Below are 26994 nucleotides of genomic sequence, written 5' to 3'. Positions count from 1 at the left end.
TGAACAAAAGGGTAAAACATGCTACACAGAGGAACACGTGATCAGTATGCCGGAGTTTCTTATCGACAACATATTTGTTGAATTTGGAGGTAGACTTTTTCAACAAATTGTCGGCATTCCTATGGGAACGAACTGTGCGCCTCTCCTTGCCGACCTCTTCTTATTTTCATATGAATCGGAGTTCCTTCAGACACTTGTCAAAAACAAGAAGATCAAAGAAGCCAGATTATTTAATTTAACTTTCAGATATATTGATGATGTTCTTTCCATTAACAATCCGAACTTTTCTGATTGGGTTCCATTAATATACCCCCCAGAACTAGAAATTAAAGAAACAACAGACACGGCTTCCTCCGCCTCATTTTTAGACTTATATCTCGAATTTGACATACACAGTCATCTCAGTACCAGAATCTATGACAAACGAGACGATTTTAATTTTGAAATTATAAATTTCCCCCACCTTAGTAGCAATATACCTTCTTCACCTGCATATGGGATATACATTTCCCAACTTATTCGATATTCAAGAGCTTGCAGCTCCTACTCAGACTTTGTAAAACGTCACCAGAGTCTGAGCAGAAAGTTGATGAACCAGGGGTATGTCAAAGAACGTCTCGTCCTTTTTCTAAAACAGTTCATCGGAAGGTACCAAGACCTTGTTGATAAATATTCCGTATCAACTTCACAAATAATATATGATGGTTTTGATGTATAGATTCTGCGTACTGACGTTATTTATCATCTTAACAGCGTGTTATATTGTTCTTTTATTTGTCTTTGTTCAGTTATCGGAAGGTACCAAGACCTTGTTGATAAATATTCCGTATCAACTTCACAAATAATACATGATGGTCTTGATGTATAGATTCTGGGAACTGACGTTGTTTATCATCTTAACAACGTGTTATATTGTTCTTTTATTTGTCTTTGTTCAGTTATTAATATTACTTTTACTGTTTGGTCTGTTTTCTGTGATATCCATTTGACGGGGCTCGGTACTTATACATCCCGTCAATGTGTTTGTATTATCTTTCATTTTTGCTGGTGTGTATGTGCGACTTTTTGTGTTTCTTTTGTTCATATGACGTGACTCTGTACTTTTAAAGATCCCGTCATTATGTTATTGTTCTATTATATGTCATTTTGTTATTGTTCTATTATAAATTTGAAAATACTTTGAACGACAAACGACAAAATAATTTTTCTCGCGTAGTGGTATTAACCATATGTGGATTCTTAAAAATTCTAAAGAACTTCTGGATAATTTTAAATCTCTGTCTGTTTCTGAAATTAGTTCTAACACAACTTTTGATTTTTTAACCCTGTATACCACCATTCCCCATGTGAAATTATATATATTTTTTTTTTTTTTTTAAAATACTTTGAACGACAAAATTTCTTACTATGTGACGTTTACATTTTCTGACGTCAGACACGCGAAGCAATGAATGTGGTTTTTAAATTTTAAAGAGGCTTAACGATGTTGTTGTCCATTCGTTTGATGTGTTTTATCATTTGATTTTGCCGTTTGATTAGGGACTTTCCGTTTTGAATTTTCCTCGGAGTTCAGTAATTTTGTGATTTTACTTTTTTTGTGCTTTTTTGTTAAATATTTGCTTGTTTTGAGATTTTACACAGTGATGACTGCTGTACCCATATTGTGACTATTTTACCTATTATGTCTGTTTTGTTCACGCATCGTTGTAAATACAACGGAATTTGATGCGACTGTCATACAAGTGAGAGGGTTAGCGCTATAAAACCAGGTTCAATCCACCATTTTCTACATTTAAAAATGCCTGTACCAAGTCAGGAATATGACAGTTTTTCCTTCGTTTGATGTGTTTTATCATTTGATTTTGCCATTTGATTAGGGACTTTCCGTTTTGAATTTTCCTCGGATTTCAGTATTTTTGTGATTTTACTTTTTTCTGTGTGCCTGTCCCAACTCAGAAACCTAGTACGTGTTCGACTTACACCTAATGGTTTTGCTATTTAAAACAAATTGTGTCGATTGCAGGGCATTGCTAGTTTCTGTCTCATTGATACTATTTTTAAGGGGGGTGCTGGTGTTGCTTCAAATATATTGTTCACATACCTTTTTATTGTTGCATATACTGTGTATTGATTTTTAGAGGTCTTTGATTTGTGCTGTTGTGTTTCCTGTAGCGTTAATCGTATTTATAAAAGAATTCACCCACATAACTTATGTTTTTCAGACTATATCTATACATTGTCTGTTACAAATGGTGGCGTTTTTGGGGATTGGACATACCAAGAATTTTGTACGAAAGGTCATTATGCCGTTGGTTACAAAATGAATGTATGTATGTTAAATGGTTACTATATTAAGCTAACGGTTTTTGATCGACGTCAATAGGAAGTACACACTACATGGTGTGGTGGCGGGAGAGTTTCATTTCTATACATTTTTTTTACATAGAGAAGTATCAAAAGCGAAAAAAGAAATTATTTATCTTTCTTTTTATTTTGACAGGAGGTATTAAGGGTTGATTAATGTAGTCGGTGGTTTCGTTTAGTCTGTGGGCTTTTTTTTTCGATACATGTAGCTGCTTCAAATGCCAATTTCGATAAAACAGAGAAAAACACTAACATCAAAAAGTTTATTTAAATCCATTTTTATTCAAAAATTAATGCTTAGTAATTCTAAAAAGAGAAACCATGCAAAATACATAATGAAGTTAGTTGATAAAGGGTAGGAAGAGTAAGCTGTAGAACTAAAGCCTGGCTCACTTCTTTGTAAGGATGTTCGCTCGTCTGTTTCAAAGGGACAAGCTTTTTAAAAGACTATTATAAAGTGATAGTTTTTGAATAATAGAAATAAAAAAGCAGAAAAAAACGATGGTCCGTGTCCTTGTTTTTGAGATATATATTCAATTGAAATTTGGCGGGAAATAATTCTCTCTAGATTTTTCTTACATTTAACATTGGCTCCTTTTCTCTCTCAAAACCTATGAAAAAATAGCAAGGATTGTATTAAAAAATTGCTTTTAAAACTAAATGTAATTAAATTATGAATAGAAAAGTAGAGGTTAGCGTGCATAATTTTTATTGGCACTTCATGGATAAAACTATAGGATTCCGAATACCTGACAAAACGACATAAACAAGAATAGCGAATATCGTTAAGAATATACTGATTGAGAGGGTAAATGCTTCCTGGTTTCGTCATGAATAAATTAAATACGGTTGCTCGCGTACTTAATTGATCTTTTCATCACCAATTTAAATCTTATTCTCCTCAAATTTTGATTTTAATCAATACTATACAATACATGTATAGCCTTTATATGAGGTTTATACGAGGTTATATCGACCTAAGAGAAGCACATTGATTGAGAACAAATTCCGAGGTCAATATACTTCTCTAGATAGATATAACGTCGTATTGACCTCACGCAAAGGCTACAATTGTTATATTATTAATTAAAAAACTATTACATGAACAATATGAAATTAGGGATTTTTATATTGTACTTTAATAACATGTTGTATGCACTTTGCAATACGCTGTTTTTGACCTACGAAAAGCTAAACACAACAGTATTGGCATGCAAACTGAGTACATACAAATGTACATGTGATCAAGTTTTCACCAATCACAAATCCTTAAAAATTTCGATTAATAATATTACTATATATTGCTTCTATCTGTCTTGGTATGCTCGAAAATTAAAATAAATAAGAAAATATGAATACATGTTTTTCCGAACGTTAAATCATCATATCATATATGCATACATATTATTATTAGTTACACAGTGCACTTGTGAAACAATACGATATATACCGGGTCAGTAAATTCCATATGGGTTAGAAGGTGTATATGTGGGAAGATAATATTATTGCTCGCGATCTTTTTTTTCTCTTCTTTGAATGACAGATTGAAGGGCCAGATGACGATAGAACAGAACTGAATGCTATCGAAATTATCTGTGGAAGTAGAGGGGGTGTTCGTTGTGGTGACACAGCAAGTTCTGGTCAGCAGAACTATGGAGATTGGACAGAGGAAGTATTTTGTCCAGCTAAAACATTGCTGGTCGCATTCTCTCTACAAGTGCATCAGTACAATGTAAGTTGTTTATGTTTAAACTGTAATATATATATATATATTGTGGACTGAAATTATCACGTGTCTAAATCCATTGTTTAGACTGTATAAATTACTAAACAATAAGCTATCAGGTTATATAAATATATATATATATCAATGATACAAAAAATGCCTTGTTAAAAGTAAAAACTCTCTAGTGGGTTTTTCATGCAACTTATTATTATAAGTTTTTCTTTAAAGTTTTGTATTTTTTTCATATTCCTCCAGGAAATGCAATTAGATTACTATACTGAATATATCAAAGAATAAATAGTTTTATTACATTCATTGCAATAAAATAAAAGGTTTCAAATCTTGCAATATTGTCTGTTTATCAACTAGAAAGTAAAAAAAAAAATACCGAACTCCAAGGAAAATTGAAAACGGAAAGTCCCTTATTAAATGGCAAAATTAAAAGGTCAAATACATAAAATAAATGGAAAACAACTGTCATATTCCTGACTTGGTACAGGTATTCCCATATGAAGAAAATGGTGGATTAAACCTAAAAATAATTCTCTTTTTTTTTTATAATCATAAAAGGGAATCACTCATGTAATGAATCTTCTGATGATTTGGATATACTGTCGATTTTGACATTCGGCGCATTTTTGTGAATTAAAGGTGTTCCGTATCATTATAAGGTTTCAACATACTCGACAATAATATGCATAAACCCATGTTAGGTTTAATTTTAGCCATGTTGGTTGAAAGAACGGTTTGCCATGTTGGTTGATAGACCAGTTTATATTTTTTCAAAAACTAAGCGATATTCATGTCAAGTTAGGTTTAAATTATTCCAGCACTTTCAAAATGAAAAAAAAATAGAAATCACTCACATTAACATTTGATTGACTTGATGTGATTTTCTTGTTTATCTTGCTTGCTGATTATTAAAATTATGTTCAATCTCTGTGTATCTATAATCGCTTTCAAGTTAATTGACAGAATCGTTGAAATTTGGGGGGGGGGACTCGTCATTAAAGAACAATGATTTCTATAAGAAGTCTGTTGATGATTTCAGTCATTGCATTTCCTTCAGGATAAGAAGATTGGAATTGTTTCCTGTTTGGTGATTCTGTAAATTTAGACACATTATTAACGTCAAGTCATAGATATAAAAAAAAATATCATTGATACACGGCTTATAATTTTGTATGCCAGACACGTATTTTATCTACAAAAGACTCATCAGTGACGCTCAAATTGAAAAGTCAAAATGTTAAATCAAGTAAGAAGTTAAAGAGCATTGAGGAACCAAAATTTCGAGAGCTTTTGTCAAATTCTAAGAATTTTCTACTCAAAGTACAGATTTCTGTTGGGGGGAAATTGTGTCCATTTAATAACCAAATTGTTTCATTACTACAAAAACTTTTAATTCATGAGTAAACTTAATAAATAATTTACTAATAACTGGCAATAGTAAAATTGCAAATTCTCTATTATCACTCAGATTTTGTTTTTAAATGTGCTGATTAAATTATCCACATGAGAGTATTAGCATCGAGTTAACCTTCATTTCGGTATGTAAAGGGATTTGCGTTGAAAATCTATTGCACCAGTAACTTAGTTTTTTGCTTTGTTTTTGGTTGTTTTGGTTGTGCGCATTTGGGGATTAATTATTTTTACGTTTGCTTGCAGCTTTTGATTACATTTGCGCGCATTCAATTTACAGGTAACACAGTAAAATAAAGATAATTCATAATAAATATAAATATAGTTAATATTAATTTTGAACAGTTCTATTTTTTTTTTTTATTATTTATTTAATTTTGTTAAAAACTGCTTCAATCTTAAATGGTCTCAAATTGGGTCCAAACAATTCCTCATGGGTATTAGAAGGCGCCAATGTACCATAACTTAGGGAATCATCTATATGAATTGAAAATGTAGTAGGATTCGATTCATTTGTAGGAAATGGAAAACAAACGATTTTTTCATTGAGTGCTCGGGTATTAACTTTTACAAAACAGATTTTTAGAGCTTACCTTTCGATAATAATGGTTTGCTGGATAAACTTATTGGCAATGACAAAAATATATAAAAAACATTATAACTATTTCTTAATTACTAGTAAGTTAGTTGCACAAAGTTACACAAGATCTTTGGATTTTTTTTTAATGGAATTGAAAAGAGAAAAAGTGATATTATTGCCAATGATACAAATCTCAATCAGAGACCAAAATGACACTAGGTGTAATACCACCAAATTATAGTACGTGACATCTGGTTGCATACGAAAAAGGGTCGAAAAAAATATTCCCTTGAATTTGACAGTTGTAGGAAATTAATCTTACATTTCATTGCAGTAAAAAATTTCTCAGTCATAAACATATATCTTGGGTGTTTCAAAGCACCATTATTTTTTTATTTGGTGTTTCTAAAAAATATTGTGGAAACTTGAGGGGTTACATGGTTACTAAAGCTTGTACACAGGAAAAAAAGGGTGAACATTTGATTGGTTAGCTTAGAGTTAAGGTTATTTTCGTATATGCAATGAAATGTTATGTGAAATTTTGTCTATAGTACCGGACAGGATACAACTTTACTCATGCAAAATATTTCTTTATTTGAAACGAAGATAAATTCTGCACAATTTTTTGAAAAGTTCAAATTTAACAAAGACTAGTAGGGGAAAATCAATAGTGGTATTACATCACAAAAGTTAACAACTATAGATCATCGTACGGCCTTCAATTATGAGCAAAACCCATATAACATAGTTAGCTCTAAATGGTCCTTTTTCAACTGTGTATAACGTATTTGGTATCGGTACAGTTTTTAATTAATATTTCAATCCTTTTGACAAATAGACATAAAATAACACAATGTTGAGTGCTGTACCCTTCTTTTTTTTGGACATTTTTACCTATTTTGTCTGTTTGTTTTTTTCACACATTGTTGTCAATAAAATGGAAGTACAGGTGAGAGGTTTAGCTAGCTATAAAACCAGATTTAATCCACCATTTTTTACATAAAGAAATGCCTGTACCAAGTCAGGAATCTATTCGTTTGATGTGCTTGAGCTTTTAATTTTGCCATTTGATAAGGGACTTTCCGTTTTGAATTTTCCTTGGAGTTCGATATTTTTGTTATTTTACTTTCAATTATCAAATTGACTTTTAAATGTGGATAAAGCAGAAAACGCAAGGAAATATTATTTTTTCTGTGCATTTTCTATTCGTTTAGCATGGGTTCCTTGCTCATCTGGCAAGATCCCAGGCTACAATTCCTTTTGAATTTAAGGCATCCACAAGGTCTTGACAAATCGCATTGTTGGACAGGGCCGCAAATTATTTCGAGGCATGTAGGCAGTTGCCTCCTATTGCGTGCCAACAAAAAAAATTATAACAAAGAGAGAGAGTAAGGAAACAAAAAGAAAAAAAATATTACACTTGATAGTTCTTGATTTGACACCGGACTTCGTAGTACATCTATCTTACCCGTAATTTCTACAAAAAATACATAAAATCGAAACCCTTTTCGGGATTGTTTAACAAACCGTTGAGTATTAAGCGTTAGTAGTATAGTATGAAACTGTTATGAAAAGACTAGGAAAGGTCGGTTCCTGTCAACACCAGTCATCGGATAGATTTTGTCTTCTTAATCATTAAGGTTTGAGTGATGCTAGAAAAAAAATCAAGAAAACCACAAACGCTTATTTCGTTTTTTCAACGGTTTTGACACTTTACGTACCGAGACTACTTATTGATTTTTAGCGAGAGTAACAGACAATTTTTGGAATTCTGTGGATCGAAGGAATTACTAAAAATGGATGACGTCAAAAGTGTGAAATTATCGGTTTTTATTTTACATTTACTGATCATGAAATCACGGCATTTCCTGTTTCCAATGTAATAAACCGACCGATCGGTCTCTTGTTATTGCTTATATCAACGTTATTTGAACTTTGGTGATGACTTGTCTAATTGGCAATCATACCTCCTTATATATATATATATATATATATACATGTTTATTACTTTTGACATATTATTTTACTAACGTATTCATATGTTTTCTCTGTTAAGCAGCGTGAAATCAGAATTTTCTTTTTTTTTCGATTTTTTTATAGAATGAAAGTGATAACACAGGTGCCAACTACGTCAAATTCAAATGCAGATATTTTAGAGATGACGTTGGTAACTTCGAACTGAGCTATCCTCCCGGGTATGGTGTGTACGGTTCTTATGGCGAGTGGAGTGAAGCTTGTCCAGTGAACAGTGCAATATGTGGTATACAAACCAAAATCCATGGAGGAAGTCCGTATGGACAAGACGATACTGCACTCAATGATGTTAATTTTTTCTGTTGTGAATAAAGGTCTACTGTCACTATAGCAACATGTACAATAATACAATAACTAATCACTTTCAATCCTTTAGAGTTTCGTAATAAAAGAAATTCATAATATTTAAAGATTGCTATCTAGCTATGTTGTATTCGTGTGTTATGGTAAAGATAATTAATCACCCAGTTCATTAATTAGATTTTAGTTTGGGTCAACTAAATTTATACGATATATTTGGTTTACAGTTTGATTTAGAAGAAACACCGACATAGCTAGTATACTATTAATTATCTAATAACTACCACATTTTATATTAATTAGTATTGTAATTTTCATTGTTATTAATAAATGTTATATGAGTATTATAAACCAAATCTTGAATGCTATCCTAATTCTATCCTATTTTGGGGAAATTTCAGAAATTCAAATGTGACATCACGTTTTTTGCGTTGATCTCTTTGGCTAACTCGGCTGTGAATTTTTATGTGCTGGTTTATGTTGTTTTATGTAACCGTTTTTATTCTGTAGTTAGTCACCACTTCGGTGTTATCATGTATATCTATTATATAGTCATTTGTATAAATTTACTGTTTGCAAAAGTATGAATCATTCTAAATACTAAGGATTTTCTTATCCCAGACATATAACCTTTGTCGTATTTGGCACAACTTTTTGGAACTTTTGGTCCTTAATGCTCTTCGACTTTGTACTTGTTTTGGCTTTCGAACTTTTTTGATCTAAGCGTGTCATGTTATCACAACATACTTATTTTTGATAATTCAAATTTCCCGCATTTTTACACGTGCTTTTACTGTTTGAAACACGTGTTATTTCTTATCAGTTTCATTTAGATTCCCACATGGCATTGTGAAGAAAGATTGTGTTTCGCTTTCGATATTTTCGATTTTCGTGCAATCTTTGGTAAACTACAGTGTGAGTTAATTTTTATATTATTTTATTTTATAACTTTAAGTAAATATTTCATATTTTTGATAAGTTTAAGCAATTAATTAAATACGTTTTCTTTGTTTGAACTGCCGATTAACGTGCACACAGGTCATGTTTGTTTACATCAGCATTTTGTATGTTTTGCATTATGTACACCGTTTATTTTAGAATAATTAATTATTTTAGCGTTAAAGTTAAAATATTATTCTTGCAATTGTATTTTTCTTATTAAATTTAAGCTAATTAACTTTTTAGTAGTACAGAGTTGCTAGCGGGTAAAAATCTATGGAACGCCGTTAGTGCCATCTTTACACCTGTATTTCTATTTTTATAATTTTTTACTTTTTGGAATGCAATTAATGCCAAAGTTATTTTACGTTAATTTTGCTATTTACTTCATGTTTGTTTATGTTTTGAACTTATAATTATTCAAAGGAATTTTTAAACTTAAAAATAAATGTATGGAGGTCAATGAGTGTCATTTTGACAATGTTTATTTTCTTGTAATTTTTCGGTAAATTACGGCATTTGAGTTTATGATTTTTATTTTTCTCTTTGTAGCTTTTTACTATATGTATTATGTGATTATCTGCAACGATGAAGCATATTAATAAAGAATTTGAAACTAACGTAGTTTGAAGACTTTAAAAAGCGTCACTGGTTAGTCTTGTGTGGACGAAACGCGCGTCTTGCGTATTAAATTTAAACCTGGTACCTTTTGTTAGCTAGTATTCGTATGTTTCTCTGTCCTATATGTTCTCCCATTTATTTATATTGTAGTCCTGTCATGTAATGTTGTCATTTTAATGTTATATTTAACATTGCCATAAAAGCGGGAGGTTTGGCTAGCCACAAAACCAAGTTAAACCCGCCATTTTTTTCTTAAAATGTCCTGTACCAAGTCGGGAAAATGGCCATTGTAATATTATAGTGTCTGTGTGTGTTACATTTTAATGTTGTGTTTCTGTTGTGTCGTAGTTCTCCTCTTATATTTGATGTGTTTCCCTCAGTTTTAGTTTGTTACCCGCATTTGTTTTTTTTTTCAATTGATTTATGAATTTCGAACAGCAGTATACTACTGTTAGTATTGAGAATGCCTTTATTTAGACTAAAGTGTCTTCTTTTGAGAGTCATTCTCTGTAGGTATCAAAATATGCTGGAAATGGATCTTCACAGATCTTAATAATATTTGGTACAAATATAGTGTACTAAGACCCTTTTATCATGGTACCATTAAAAAATAATTTTATTTATGTGTTTCCATAGTAACAGGCCCCATATTTTCATTTATTTATATGAATTCCAGTAATCTCAATTATCACCAATAATTTGTTAACTGTTTGTTTAATTTACATGTCTTTTATGGAAAGTGTTTGTTTTTGCAATAAATCACATAAAGTTATTTCCTTATTTTATCATTCGGACTGCAACGCCCATAATAAAATTACAAAGTCATAAAAAAGGGCCCTGAAAGTGAAGAAAATGTGAAAAATGACCTGGTAAATTGTTTTGAAACGCAGCTATTGTTGGCAAACTTGGCAGCTTTACTTGTAAACCTGGGGCCAGTATCATGAAAACCTATCTTAAGTTTCATTTAAGAGAAAACTAACGAACGCTTTGCGAGAAAGTTACGATGGTGCTAAGAGCTTATCTCCAATCCCCTCGTGGATTACTCTTAACAATTTTACAGCTATCTTAGCATAAACTTACGACTGCGAGTTAAGATATTTTCTTATCGCCTTTTTCGAAGTGACCGCCTTTGATTTTTGAAGAGAATATTAGAATTCAATGCAAAATCGATAATAAAAGTCATCTGTGCGTTTAATAGAACGGTCGAAAAACATACTTATTACTAAATTAGTTACACCACTGTCCCAGGTTAGGGGAGGGCAGGCGCCTACAAACATATTTAACCCCGCCACATTCTATGTGATCCTATATGTGCCTGTCCGTTGCTCGGTCCAACGTCATTAGTTGATTATTGAGCTTTGGGTGTTATTGAGTGGTTGTCGTTTTTTGCTCATATGGTTGTCGTTGGTACATGTCTGTCATATATATTTTTCGTAAATTGTTTTGTTATAAATTAGGCCTTAGTCAGTTTTATCAATTGAACATATTCATATTTTTCTTGTCTATTCCTTTTATAGCCGACTTTACGGTATGGGGTTTTCACATTTTTGAAGACCCTACGATTACCTATTATTGCTTACATCTACTTCATTTGAACTTTGGTGGATAGTTGTCTCATTGGCAATCATACCATTTTCCTTATTTTTATATTAAAGAAATATTTTCAAACATAGAATAAAAAACAAAAATAGCAGAAGGAGGTGCTTCAAACGGTCCGAAGAAAACAAGGGACGATTTTTCTTTCCCTATTGTTAATTTTCCGTTTTTTGACGGTGATGTTTCTTTGGCACCGTCTTGCGGTGTTTATATTTCCAAACCCGTTCACTATATGTCCTTGTCTGTATTGACTAAGATTTCAATGAACGAAATCTATGTATTACTGGTAAGTTATTAAGTCAAGGATTTCTTTGCCACAAATTACTTAAAACCTTTACTATTTTTTTCCATAGATACACAGATTTGGTTTGCGAGTTTGGCTTTACCTGTAGAAAACTTATTTCAAACAAAATAGCACATCCTAATTTTTACGATGATGTTGTTTGAGGGTTGTGATGGGGGTACCTTCATGACGAATAATAAAGGTAAAAAGTCCTGCCAAATGACGTTAACGGTAATTTTAATGCATGACGATAAAATGTACATTTTCTTTCGGTAGCCGAAAATGACCATTTGACGTCTGACGTTAAAGGGCATTCCTACCGTCTTGTTAACCGAGCCTGAAAATCAAAATACGATCCGGGTAAACTTATAAGGACTTATCACTCCTTGAAATAAACTTATTCTAAAAAGGTTACCAATTCAACATTTAAATTATTATACCTTTGATATTGTTTTATTGGTATAAATATTGATTTTGTTATCAGTAAATTAAAATCATACTAAATACTATTGTTATACACATATGCACTTTCACGGTACTAGAATCTGTCAGTACATATTGTTTTGCATTGCAAAAGGTCATGTGTTTCTCTGGCTGTTAATGATGTCTTTACTCCAAATCCATTGGATGTTGGATGTGTACTGACTGATATTTTAGTCTTAGATACATGATTTTTTTATTAGTTGTTATTGGCTTTGAACTAGCTGTCAGTAACTTCGAGTATCCTCAGATCTGTACTTTGTGTCTTTTTTGTTGTTAGGGATATAAAAATACCCTGCCACATCCGGTTTATGTATTTGTTAGCTGTTTTTCTGCTTTGTATTGGTCTGATGAGTTAAGCCTTTTTTAACTGATTTTCAGGGTTTGTTCTTTTGTTGTGCTGTAACTCCACTGTCTCAGGTTATGGGAAGGTTGAACACTTTCAAACATGTTTAACCCCGCCAAATTCTTTATGTACCTGTCTCAAGTCAAGAGCCTGTAGTTCAGTGGTTCATATCTGTCATATATGTTTTTCGTAAATTGTTTTGTTATAGATTAGGCCGTTGGTTTTCTCAATTGAATTGTTTATATTTTTTCATGTCGGGGCCTTTGATGTGTTTTATCATTTGATTTTGCCATTTGATTAGGGACTTTCCGTTTTGAATTTTCCTCGGAGTTCAGTATTTTTGTGATTTTACCCTTTAATAGCCGACTATATGGTATCGGTTTTTGTCATTGCTGAAGGGCGTACGATTGCCTATAATTGCTTACAACCACTTCATTTGAACCTTGTAAGATCGTTTTCTCATCGGCAATCATATCACATCATATTATTATAAGAAAAGCCAACATTAATAAAGATGAATCGTAAACAATGCTGACAGTTATTCAGATGAAAAACAATTCTGTTACATGTACTCGGGACATTTTCCGATTTTGTAATCACGGACAATCCTACTGTCGTCTAGGAAATCCAATGGATGTGTTCGATCGCTGCACATCCTTATGAATATCCTATTTTGCTCTTTTGGACGCACAAGCAAGAACATTGCTAGCGCCATTTTTATCAACTAAGAGAGAGAGAGATAGGGGTGACCCTGACCACTCTTATACATTTCGGCTTTAAATGACTCAAAGGTTATTTTTTTCTTGCAATGTAAATTACGTGAATGTAGCTAAATGACAATTTGGCTTGACACAATGTTTGGCTTGACACAATGTTTGACTTGACACAATGTTTAGCTTGACACAAGGTTTGGCTTGACACAATGTTTATAAGTGTTTATATATTTTGCAAGTCAATTGCTATTAATTATGATTAATCAATGAATAGATATGTTTGGAGAGTAAACATTAATGGGACAGCATTGAAACAAATCAAACAAAATAAAGTAAAAAAGAGTTTAACATCTTAGAGATGTTTCAATTGGTTTAAAAAAAACAAGATAGAGAAATTGTTCATCTTAATATTTTCAGCAGAAGATTAAACATGCATTATAGGTTCCTATCAACATTCCGATATGTTTTTATAGTAGTAATAACTTTACTGCAAATTAAACAACGTACGTGTTAGGCAAGACGTATCAAAAACACAGTACATTACTTACAACTACAGGTATTCACTACATATATGAATATATTCTAATGAAAGTGGTTTTCAATCTCATTTATAAGTTTTCGACTTCAGTTACTAATTTGTCAGTTAAGGGTGATGCTGATGATGTTGTATAACTGATTAACGTCTAGCGGCAAATTAATATGTTAATGTAATATGAATATTTACTCTGCTTTGTACTAGACCGCCACGCTAAGCCGGATTTATAACGTCCTATTTTTCATGTCGGGGCCTTTTATAGCCGACCATACGGTATGGGATTTTCTCTTTGTCGAAGGTCGTACGGTTGCCTATAATTACTTACATCCACTTCATTCGAACTTTGGTGGATAGTTGTCTCATTGGCAATCATACCACATCTCTATATTTTAATATTATATAGCTCAAAAGGTAACAGTCTGCAGGAAGACATGTCACCTTACCCGGACACATTATTCCGACTCCGAGCCAACCAATCTTTGCTCTTACTCCTTAATGCCGTGTGCTGGCGGAGAAGCAGCAAATACCAATTTTAAAGTCTTTGGTTTGACCCGGCCGAGGTTCGAACCCACGACCTCCCGCACTCGAGGCGAACACGATACCACGGAGCCGATGTCGATTAAGGAAAACGTGTTCCTAGGAGTCATCTTACTATTTTACAAACTTTACAATCTTTTATGTCTATATTCTCTTGGAATTTTTGTTTACCCTACTGGTATTAAACAAACAAAAGCTTTACCCTACTGGTATTAAACAAACAAAAGCTTTACCCTACTGGTATTAAACAAACAAAAGCTTTACCCTACTGGTATTAAACAAACAAAAGCGTCTTTTCTTTCCTCTAAACCTTTCTTCAAATATCTCCAAATACACAACAAACTTAACTGTTTTTTCATCAATGTACAACATGTGTTCATACACTTTGACCGTATATGTATACAGCTTTATACATATATGCTTTTGATAAATAGTTTATTTGGACCTATTTCGATTAAAAATATAAAAATAAGAAGATGTGGTATGATTGCCAATGAGACAGCTCTCCACCAGAGACCAAATGACGTAGAAGTTAACAACTCAACTATAGGTCACCGTACGGGCTTTAAAAGGTGCATACCGGTTAGTAAGGCACAAAGGTCCCGAAATGACTAATGTAAAGCAATTCAAACGAGAAACCTAACGGTCTAACTTATGTACAAAGCAACTAAGGAAATAAGGAAAAGCAAACGACAACCACTGAATTACAAGCTCCTGACTTCGTCACATTCAGAATGCGTTGAGGTTAAATATGTTTGCTGGCGCTAAATCCTCCTCCTAACCTGAGACAATGGTGTAACAGTACAACATAAGAAATAAAGAACTGCGCCATTAGTGCATGATATGCCCGTCGCTTTTTCAAAAAATAAAATATGAACTGCAGCCATTTGTCCAATATAGAATTTAACCAAATGCCAGCTTCTTAGTCAACATCTTTTGGTTTTAAAGTTATTTGTTCATCGAAATGTTATGTGTCGCTCGGGGTGTCAGATTTTGCGTTTCAAGGGGGTGAGGCATTTATAAAAACAAGGATAAATTTGCCTATAAATTCTATTCTAGGAATCAATTTCTATATAAAGCATACGGCAAAAATCGCCAATAGTAGGTTTTTTATCCTGAAACTTACATATGAAGTCTCAAAATCTTCAACACGGAAAACTAAGGAGAGGTGTTTGAGAAAACGGAGCACTGGAAACGTCTGCTTCTGCTTGCTTGAAATAGATTATGGTTGAGTTTTTACCGTGCAATACATTACTATTATTTTGAACTAACAATTCTCAACAAAGACATTTTGATACTTTTACTTCCCTTGATTGTTTTTTCTCCGCTTCAATACCGCCACCCCGTGTGAAACATAGCCAACAACCCGCAAGTGGCGTTCTACACGGTGATGATATTTGACAATATTCCATCACGCCAATTTTGTAAATATTTATGGAAAGAAATAATATCTAGCTGAATCGATGGATACGTTACGTTGACACGGATTATGGTGTTAAACATGGACTGAGAACTTAATTTAGAAGAAAAAAATATATATATTAGAAGTACCAGTTTTTGTTTTTATAATTTTTTTTTTGGGAGTCTGTCCACAATATCTTAACATATAATGTTGCTTGAATCTATAAATGATAAGAAATATGTAAACACAAGCATATACTTATATATATATATACATTTCCAAAGAAAGTGTACAATTTTATGAATATAAACAAATGTATATGTAGTTTATTTTATACATCACAAATTACTATAGCACACTGTTACATGCAACTCATATTTTGATGACTTATCTTGACTGGTTCCAGTGTAGGCTTATTTTATTTATCATTGTAAGCACAAATTATTTATACAAAAAAAATGAAAATTTCAACGTGGAATATCAATGGTTATATCATTAAGGGATTTAACAAATTTGAAGATGATATTTTTGTTGACAATCTTTTACAGCAAACATGTTTTGCTTGCAAGAAACCCACTGTGATCTGGATATTTGTTTAGAACTTTTAATTTTTCAAAGACCGGTTCATCTTATAATATCTAGAACCAAACCTAGCGGGAAAAGACACGGTGGCTTATCAGTGTATATACTTTAAAATACAATAAGACAGGGTGTTAAATTTTTAGAACATGCCACAAATGATGTTATAGGGTTACAGTTAGACAAAACATTCTTTGGAAGATTTATATATTAATTTTGTATACAATCCAACTGAAAATTCGTTCTTCTATAGAAAATTGGATTATAATATTCTTGAAATGATTGAAAATGAGATTATTAGTTGCATGGTGTGTTAGTGACCTAATACGATATATGGGGTCAGTAAATTCCATTTGGGTTGAGAACGAAGCTCGAATCCCCATATGGAATTTACTGACCCCATATATATCGTATTAGGTCACTAGCACACCGTGTAGCGATTTTTTCTTACCGACTATCTTCACATGTGGTATTTAGACTAGCGGCATATCAAAGTGATTAAGTCTTCAATACTTAGTATTAAGAACCTACTTCCGTTTGTCTATACAAAAAACAAATGCCAACAATAACAACTTGTAAGCTTTAAATTTGTTTTATGAATTTATTTCAATCGTTCATTATCAATTTCTTTGTCTGTTGAAACCTTTCTGATTTCTTTTTTGTTTTGAAAGGGAAGTTATTCCTCACTAACCCCATATGGTAACTAACCCTATATGGTAACTCACCCCATATTTTTTAGGACACCCTATATCAAATATATGTAGTCACCACGTGTAGTCTTTTAACCAATCATATCACCATAAATCTATAGGAGGTAAGATAAAGTAAATTAAAAATATTCCACATCCGGAAAAATCATGATAGCAGCATGGGGATTAAAATGCAAGAACTGCTTGTGAAATTGGTCATATCCAAATGGATTCTGACAAACATATACCATTATTTGACAATTACAAATGTGATTCTAGCTTAATTTAAAGAAACAGTAAAGATGGCTCTATTAACACTATGGGCAGACAACTCCTATCTATATGAACAACTTCATCGTTGCGTATTCTTAAAGGCAGAACTATGTGTGATTTAATGGATGCATACACTTGCTTCCAACCTTTAGGAAGCAGTGTTGTCGATTATTTTTTAGCATCTGAAGAACTCGTACCAAATTTCAGATATTTTCACACTCATAATTTTTTACCTGATTTTTCAGATCATTGTCAGATCTCATGCATGTTAAAATGCAACACAAAAGTATATGATGAAAGAAACTCAAATCTAGCATTAATGCCAGAAAAATATATATGGGATGACAACTCAGTCTCAGCATTTCAAGATGCTATTAAATTCAAATGAAATCAAAAATTTTTTATTAGAGAGTATAAATATAAAATTTACGACCAAGATTCAATTAATAATGCAGCAGAAGATTTAAATAAGATTTTCCTAAAAGCTGCAGATATATCACTGAAGAAAATTATTAGAAAACAAAAGGAAAGCAAGAAGAACAAAATTAAAAAGAAAAGAAAATGGCAAGATTAAGATATAGTTAATTTAAAGCAAAACTTATATCGAAAAAACAGATAAATGCAAAATCACAACACAGATCCTTATATAAGAGGATCCTTTTTTAAATGCCTGAAATCGTATCGAAAGCAAAGAAGAGCAAAAATAAGAAAATTCAAACAAGACATCATGAATAAACTTGATAATTTATATGATCAAAATCCCAAGGCCTATTGGCAACTATTAGATAAAATTAAAAATATCTCAAATAATAGTCAAAACAACTCTGAGAATACTATCAACCCGTCTGAATGGTAAGAATACTTTCAAAAATTGAATAAGAATGAACAATAGAGTGGTGATTTGATTAAGACGAAACTTGAATCATTTCATAAAAATAATGTTTTTAATGAACTTGACTACTTGATAACACTCAAGGAAATAGAAAAGGCAATAAAAGGTCTTTTAAAGAATTCTAAATCAATTCTCGAATGAAATGATAAAAAATAGCCAAGCTGTTTGTATCCCTTAAATACAAAAACTCTTTAATTTAGTATTTTCAAGTAGTATTTACCCAAAACTATGGGGTCAAGTCTTTATCACCCCCATACACAAGTCTGGCTCTAAACATGATACAGCAAACTACAGGGCATAACCATTGCAGATATCATAGGCAAGTTATTTAATCTAATTCTAAATAACAGGTTGACAAAATTTTTGAAAACTAGAGATATAATTAGAAGTGAGCAAATTGGTTTCACTAAAGGATGTCGCACAACAGACCATATCTTTGTGTTAAATAACATCATTCAAAAATTTGTGAAAAATAATTTGAAGCCTCTGTATGCATGTTTTGTAGATTTTTAGCGTGCATTTGATTAAGTTTCACATCTCCACCTTTTTTTATAAACTTAAATGTATAGGTGTTGGAACAAAGTTTTATGACATTATAAAATGTATGTATGGCAACACAGAAACCTGTGTAAAAAATAGACCAACACAGGACAAACCTATTTAAATCAAATATAGGAGTAAGACAAGGGGATAATCTTAGTCCCTGCCTCTTAAACATGTATTTAAATGATTTACCAACCAATTTTGACCAAAAATGTGACCCAATCCTATTGAACACACACCCCTTAAATATTTTAATGTATGCTGATGATGAAGTTCTTTTATCATCATCTGAGCAAGGACTTCAAAATTGTGTTAATAAATTATTTGAATTTACAGTTGAATGTAAAATGACAGTTAACACCAAAAAGACCTAGGTTCTTGTATTCAACAAATCCAGATGACATAAAAATATTAAAATATCCTTAGGAAACCAGATTTTAGAATGTGTACTGAACTACACATACTAAGGAATAAATTTTTCAGCATCTGGGAGCTTCCAAAAGGCAAAGAAAGAACTTTATAATAAAGGAATGAAAGCTTATTTCAAATTAAGGAAGACCTTTTCAGTGGAAAGCGCAAAACCTAGTACTTTGTTATATATTTATAATCATACAATCCGACCCATCCTGTTGTATGGATCTGAAATGTGGGGTTATATACTAGATAAGAAACAAAAACATATGGATAACTTTATATCAAAAGAAACTGATTATCTTGTACTAGAGAAAATTCATACTAAGCTTTGTAAATTTTCCCTTGTTAATATAATAATAAAGTTAATATAAAAACATCAAATATGGCATGTAGAGGGGAACTAGGCTCACTCCCTACACTTTATTATGTAATTATCAATATGATAAAATATTGGATTCATCTTATAAAAGAAATTGAACCTTCAAATATTATCCTATGGGAGGCCATAAATCTATCCAATTCTATGAACAAACCTAACCAGGAATCTTGGATAGGAAACATTAAACATATATTTAAATTCCTAGATTTAGACTATCTATTTGTAAACCAGTCAAACTTTAAACAAACCATATATTTAAAAAGGAAAAAATTCTCTAACAATAAAAATTAAAGAAATTTGGGTAGCTAGTTTAGAAAGCAATTCTGGGAAGAGTACCAATATACAGTCTGGCAATAGATTAGGAACTTCCAGAAAATTTTTAAATATTTTTATGTTTGAACCACATTTAACAATTAATTCAAAGAAAGACAGGCAAATAGTTACAAGATTTAGAACTAGCTGTCATGACCTTGAAATTGATAGAGAGAGGTATATTGGTATAAAAGCTGAAGACAGAAAGTGTAAGCTATGTAAGAACGCAGTTGAAGATGAACTACATTTTCTTTTAAAATGTCCTGTTCTAAAAGATACAAGATCTCAATATCTGTCTGATTTAAATTCTAAATTCAAAAATTTTTCAAAGTTATGAAATGAAATTTGTTTTGATTTTTTCATCTGAAGATTTGTTTGTTACTTCAAACTTATCTAAATTATTGCACTCACTTTTTGAAGAACGAACGAAACTTCTAGAAAATATCAATGTAGTTTGAAAAAATAGAAAAATATAATACCGGTAAAATCGATCAGAGTTGTCTCCCATAGGCCTAGATCTATAAATTGATTAAGAAAGGTAATTTCTCCAGATCACAGTGGCTTCCAAAATGACTTAATGTTTTGTCAATGACATTGTTAATAATTATGTTACTTTATTTAAATGTGTATACATGATTTTGTTAAAATGTACTTTAAATCACTCTAATCATTCTAATCATTTACTGTGCTTTATTTTGTAATTCATTTGATTGTATAGATCAAATTTTGGGCACCACGATTGGTTAATACAATATCTTGTATCTTATATCTTGGTTATGGAGAAGAAAGACTAAAATAGACAATTTAGTTTGACGGTCAGAATTACAAATTCTTGTTCTCAAATCTCTAGCGGTCCGATGTCTATATATACCAGAACAGTCGATTGATCTATACTTTATCCTGTGTCATATAGATTCGCATGGCGGTTGATGTGTCAACAGCAGGCCATGTCCACCGACCCGACCACGATCCTGTAGGAGTTAGTTTGAATCCCTCAGATTTTATTTTTACCTTGATTTTGTTTTTGCTTTTAGAATCTCAACACCAGTAAACTATACTTTCGCCTCCAATTCACTTGTAAACTGAGCCTTTTATAACATTTTAGAATGTACTTTTTATTTTACAGTTCTTTGAATGTGCTCGCAGTGTTGGCACTCCACAATATTTGAAAGTAACGTTGCAAGTGAAAAAGTGTTTAATTTAGTTATTTTTGTGCTGAAAACTGATAAAATTCTAGTATCATTAGCTCTCCTTTGAACAATTTAAAAGATATTATGAAACTAAGGTTCCAACTCCCTCGAGCAAGTACTATTTTTTTTTATTTTCTAGGTGCATTCCTGAAATTTGAACATCGCTAGATGAGTATTGTCTAAAAATTACACTTTAATTTTGAAATATTTTGAAATATGAAATGAGACAATAATGTGAAACGCTTTACACAAAATATGACAACTTTTTATAATTAAGGACAAATGCTACACATCAAGGTTTATCCTCACTAGTAGATTGTCTGTTTCCTGCAGTAATGATTTATAACAATTCTTGAAATTGCAACTGTTAGCGGTGGAAAAGAACAAAAACATATTTAGCTACAATACCATATCAAGATGTTTGAACACTAATGGCATGGTAACATGATATTTAGGTACAAAAATATACCTAAATACAAATGGTACATCCTAACGATAGTTAAGGTACATATATGTACATGTTTTAACCGCTTTGATACAGAACTACTAGTATTTTACAAATAAATCAGTGTGCTGTGTAAAGATACTTTTGGTGGAATCTCTATTCATGATGTTTCTTAATTAGTGGCTTCCTAGAATCGACAACAATCAAAGCCTTAAACGCTATTTAAGGAAGGGGTCCCGGTAAAGTGAGAAACGGAACAGAAACGAAACAGAGCGAAACGAAACGAAACATGGCGAAGCGAAACGAAACGAAACACGACGAAACGAAACGAAACGAAACATGTAAATTGAGAAACGAAACACAACGAAACGAAACAAAATCTGTATTTTGAGGAACGACCTATAGAAAATCTTCCTGACATAGCCGAAGTTCAATGTGGGTTTAGAGGGCCCTTTTGATTGATATCATCTAATCGTTTGCTTAAAAGCGTCAAAAAACAACATTGGTGGTATGTTTATCTTTTTGGGACAATTATGCCTCCCCCTTTCCTTAAACTCTGGATCTGTCTTTGCTTTTTTTTATATATGTATACAAAAGATCTCGTTTATTCCAAAGAGAACGTTTGATTAACGGTTTATTCGAACACACATTACACACTGGGATTAACTTCACCGATTGCCGCACTAGAAAGTACGCATTACATACCAGTTCTATTGTGCTTTGTATTTTTCTATGCTTTATAGTCCCACACATTGTTATCATTAATAATATTATGATATATTAGTATGTAAAACTTTTCATTCGATCACGTCTGTTAATATCATTGTATATGCAATAATCTGCAATAGGTTTTTATCATTTATTGTTTATGAGTTTGTGCCAAGAAAGGTATTTGATTCATGAATGAAACACTTACATGTACGTATCCCAAGTGAAATAACCATAGACAAAATATGTAAATGGTATGGACACTTTGCCATACATAACTTTAGGAAGTAGGATCCAAATGTTCAAGTTGGATGCATTCACCCTATATGTGGCTACAACATTGTCAAGTCCGACCTGGGACGTCAAAGGGGGGATTGACCACGTTGCGACCTGACGTCTCTTTTGAAAGTACATGTGACCTTTAAAATGTTTAAACCGAGAATCAAATCAGTTTAGAACTGAATAGTTTGCTTAAAAGTGACCTGGTGACCCGAGGCAATTTTTAATCGTGACCTTGTGATCTAAAGTGGTACTGGAGCACAGTCACTTTTCTCCTTTTATTCATACAATATTGTATGTTCGACTCGTCATGTTCTACTTTCTTTTTTAAACTTACGGTACCGAATATTGTGTTTTGTTATTCGCCATTTATCTTGACAGACGCGTGTTACTAGGTATAGTATCTAACACATTTTCAAAAGATAAGCTACGAAGTACATACGGCATCTCCATACAGTTGAAGTCGATGGTACCTGTTGTAAGTAGTTTAAAAGGTTAATACGAATTGAACTTGTATTAAACGAGATTATGTCTTGCCTGATTTGCAACAAAATGAAAGAAGAAGAATGTCATCATGGTCATGGACTGCCATAATAAAAAATCTTTGAAACTTAAAAACAAAGAAGAAACGAATACAAACTAGAATATGTTATAGTGACGAATTAGAAATGGACATCTTGTGTAGACACCTATCTATTGTTGAAATTATACTATATGTTGCCTTCTAGATGTCCTTAGTTTGTTCTTGTCGTTTGGTTGCTGTCTTATTGACGTGTAACCTACATTTCATACAGTTTTAGTTCCGCTGAGTGTACTTTTGAATCGGTGCATGAAAAATCATAACTAAACTGGTTATTGTGTATAGATTAATTGGCTTTCTTTCCCTCAATAATTCTAGGAAGATGAACCAAAGAGAGATGTACACAGACACTTCTTTCTATCAATATATAATACATATGAATAGTCGACCTTCCCATGTGGAGATGTACCTAAATTAAAAATATTAATATGTGAACAGAAAATAATGTTACACTTTTCAATCTTTAACTTCCCCTCCCTCCATTTTTTTTACTGTATCAATTTTAAAGACATGTCGCTTCTAAACAAAATCTGATTGATCTGTAGCTTATCCATCAAACCTGCTTTGATACAAACTTGAATATGTTCCTCATTAAATTCGATCACAAAACTTAAAAGGCATACATATCTAAATAGTCGTAATTAATTCCATTGAGCACGAAACTATAATCCAAATCAGATTTTATTTATTTGGATATTTTGAAATACATTTCTTTTTCGACAGAAACTACAAAAAAAATTATTATTATCTGGTTTGACTGGGAAACACTGATTTCAGATGTACATTGTACACAAAATATTATAAAATATTTTATGTCCCACCCTTTGAGTGGAAAACATATCATGTTTTAGCATAAAATCGTCTATTTTGGAGTGAAAAAAATTGGATGATTTAAATAAATTAGATGTTTTTGATGGTCTTTTGGATTCTGTTGACAGTTTTGACTTTTCTACTCTAATTAAATGGTCGTTTGGTAGATCTGAATGCGAGTTTTCTACTCTTTACACTACACCTCCACACAATCTTATCAAACAAAAGTTTTCTTATTTAATTAAATTGTCGTTTGGTAAATCTGAATGCAAATATATTTGCTGTAATTCATGTAAAGCCTTCTTCTCTAATGTGAAAGGTAAATATGCTAGATATACTTACTGGAGGTGGGATGAGATGATTGAAGCTGTTAATTTCCCCTTGATAATATGTATGTACGTTTTGCCAACAAAGTTTATCGACAGGTTGTAGGTATTTCAATGGGCACTAATTGCGCCCCTTTAATAGCAGACTAGTTTTGTACTGTTATGAATCATAGTTTATGACCACACTAAGTAAAGACCCGTCAAAATTGGATTTAACTGATAAATTCAACAACACTTACCTTTATCTTGATGATATTTTTTCGTTAAAAAATCAAGAATTTTCTAAATATACTGCCGAAATTTACGACAAAAGGGACGATTTTTCGTTCCCGATTGTTATTTTTCCCTTTTTGGATGGTGATGTTCCAATGGCACCATCTTATGGTGTTTGAATTTCACAACTCGTTCGCTATGCCCGTGTCTGTTGTGACGTTTTTGATTTTAACGAACGTAATCTATGTATTACTGGAAAATTATTAAGCCAGGGATTTCGTTACCACAAATTACTTAAAACCTTTACTAAATTCTTCCATAGATATAAAGATTTGGTTTTGAAGTTCAAATGGGATAGCACATCCTAATTTTTATGGAAATGTTGTTAACCGTGCCCGGAAATTTAGAAACGATCCTGGTAAACTTGTCGATCCGTGAAATAAACTTATTCTAAAAGGTTACCAATTCAACACTGTAATTAGATCATTGAAAATTGTTTTATTGGTATCAATATTGATTTTGTTGTCAGTAAATTAAAATCAAACTAAATATTATTGTTATATAATTCATATACACATTCATGGATCTACAATCTGTCGATATCTGTATCTTGGCATTACACAAGGTCGTGCTCTTCCTCTGACTGTTTATGACGTCTGTACACTAAATCCATTGGATGTTGGATGCGTACAGATTGATAATTTAGTCTTAGATGCATGATTTTTTTATTACTTGTTAGTGGCTTTGAACTAGCTGTCAGTAACTTCGAGTACTCTCAGATCAGTACTTAGTGTCTTTTTGTTGCTGGGATATACTAGTACCCGGCCACGTCCATTCTGTGTTTTTGTTAGATGTATGTTATTTGTATCCATCTGATGATTTAAGCCTTTTTCAACTGATTTTTATAGTTCGTTCTTATGTTGTACTGTTACACCACTGTCCCAGGTTAAGGGGGTGGGATCCCGCTAACATGTTTAACCCCGCCACATTCTGTATGAATGTGCATGTCCCAAGTCATGCAGGAGCCTGTAATTCAGTGGTTGTCAATTGTTGAAGTGTTACATATTTGTTTTTCGTTCATTTTTTGTATATAAATTAGGCCGTTAGTTTTCTCGTTTGAATTGTTTTACATTTGTACGTCATTTCGGGGCCTTTTATAGCTGACTATGCGATATGGGCTTTGCTTATTGTTGAAGGCCGTACGGTGACCTATAGTTGTTAATTACTATGTCATTTGGTCACTTGTGGAGAGTTGCCTCATTGGCAATCATATCACATCTTCTTTTTTATATTCGCTACATGTACACTCGGTGATATTTTTTAAATTTTATATGGAATTACACTCCTTTCAAAATCGAGGGTCCGCCCCTAAAGGTAAGAGTACTTTTGAACTGTGCAGTATATCTGAGGTAGTAAATGCACACCTTTGCTGTGCATTATCCAGATTATAGCACAGTAAGAACAAAGAGATTTTACTCATGTCATGTGTTAAGTATCCATAGGACAGTATAACTCGCTTAAAATATCAAATTTTCATGTTCATTGAATCGCAAATTATGGTTCAAATTCCTAATTTGGCATACATTTCAAAAAGAACATGTCATAATGAACATGTGTATAGTTTCAAGTTGACATGAACACAACTCCGTTGTAATTTAATCTATCTTAACAGACAGAATAAACCTAGTATCGGACGGACGGATGGACTGACGGACGGCAGCACAGACCAGAAAAGATTATGCCCCACTACCGTAGGCGGTACATAAAAATCCTAGTCACAAAGGTAAGAATGGCCAATTTTGTTTGAGGCTGATATTCAGACGATCCCCATTAACAGCTATTCTAATTTCAATGTTCCCTCATTGTTGCACGTGACAAGAAGCCTTGATATTAGAACAGGCTCTGTAGCATAGCTGACGCACCTAAGCCTCACATTTTACAAAACAAGTTGACTAATTGCAACTAATGCACGAAGATACCAATGTAAATGACGAGTAATTTTTTCAAAGTTGAATGGAATATTCGGTGTCTTCGTCTATGCACATATCTCGTCAGGAAGATTTTCTATATGTCGTTCCTCAAAATACAGATTTTGTTTCGTTTCGTAGTGTTTCGTTTCTCAATTCACATGTTTCGTTTCGTTTCGTCGTGTTTCGTTTCGTTTCGCTGTGTTTCGTTTCGTTTCGCCATGTTTCGTTTCGTTTCGCTCTGTTTCGTTTCTGTTCCGTTTCTCACTTTATCGGGACCCAAAAGCGATTGCTGCCTAGTTAAATGTTTTTGTGACTTTTATTTTTCATCCACATGTTACAGAATTAAATCTTTACTCTGGAATCAGGTCATTTTGCTAAGTACCTTTCATACATTGTCACAGTTGTCAGATTTTGCTAACATAGAAGAGATTGATGTTGACAATTTGCTGAAAAGTTTGTACAACTGGAATATTTCAATATACTAAGTAACTGTATTTTGAATACCAGTATACCC

General features: G+C 32.4%; 1 protein-coding gene across 1 annotated transcript; it reads left to right on the top strand.

Annotated features, from left to right (window-relative positions):
* Positions 1–2227: 2227 nt before the first annotated feature.
* LOC127711387 (vitelline membrane outer layer protein 1 homolog) lies at positions 2228–9985 on the top strand. The gene is made up of 3 exons (XM_052217423.1): positions 2228–2326; positions 3908–4096; positions 8193–9985. The coding sequence occupies exons 1-3, from the start codon at positions 2321–2323 to the stop codon at positions 8436–8438; spliced, it is 441 nt and encodes a 146-aa protein (XP_052073383.1). The 5' UTR covers positions 2228–2320; the 3' UTR covers positions 8439–9985.
* Positions 9986–26994: the final 17009 nt, after the last annotated feature.

The sequence above is a fragment of the Mytilus californianus genome, unplaced genomic scaffold (assembly GCF_021869535.1).
Source record: "Mytilus californianus isolate M0D057914Y unplaced genomic scaffold, xbMytCali1.0.p SCAF_8, whole genome shotgun sequence".
In the NCBI taxonomy this organism is placed as follows: domain Eukaryota; kingdom Metazoa; phylum Mollusca; class Bivalvia; order Mytilida; family Mytilidae; genus Mytilus; species Mytilus californianus.
This window is presented reverse-complemented; position numbering and strand designations above follow the sequence as displayed.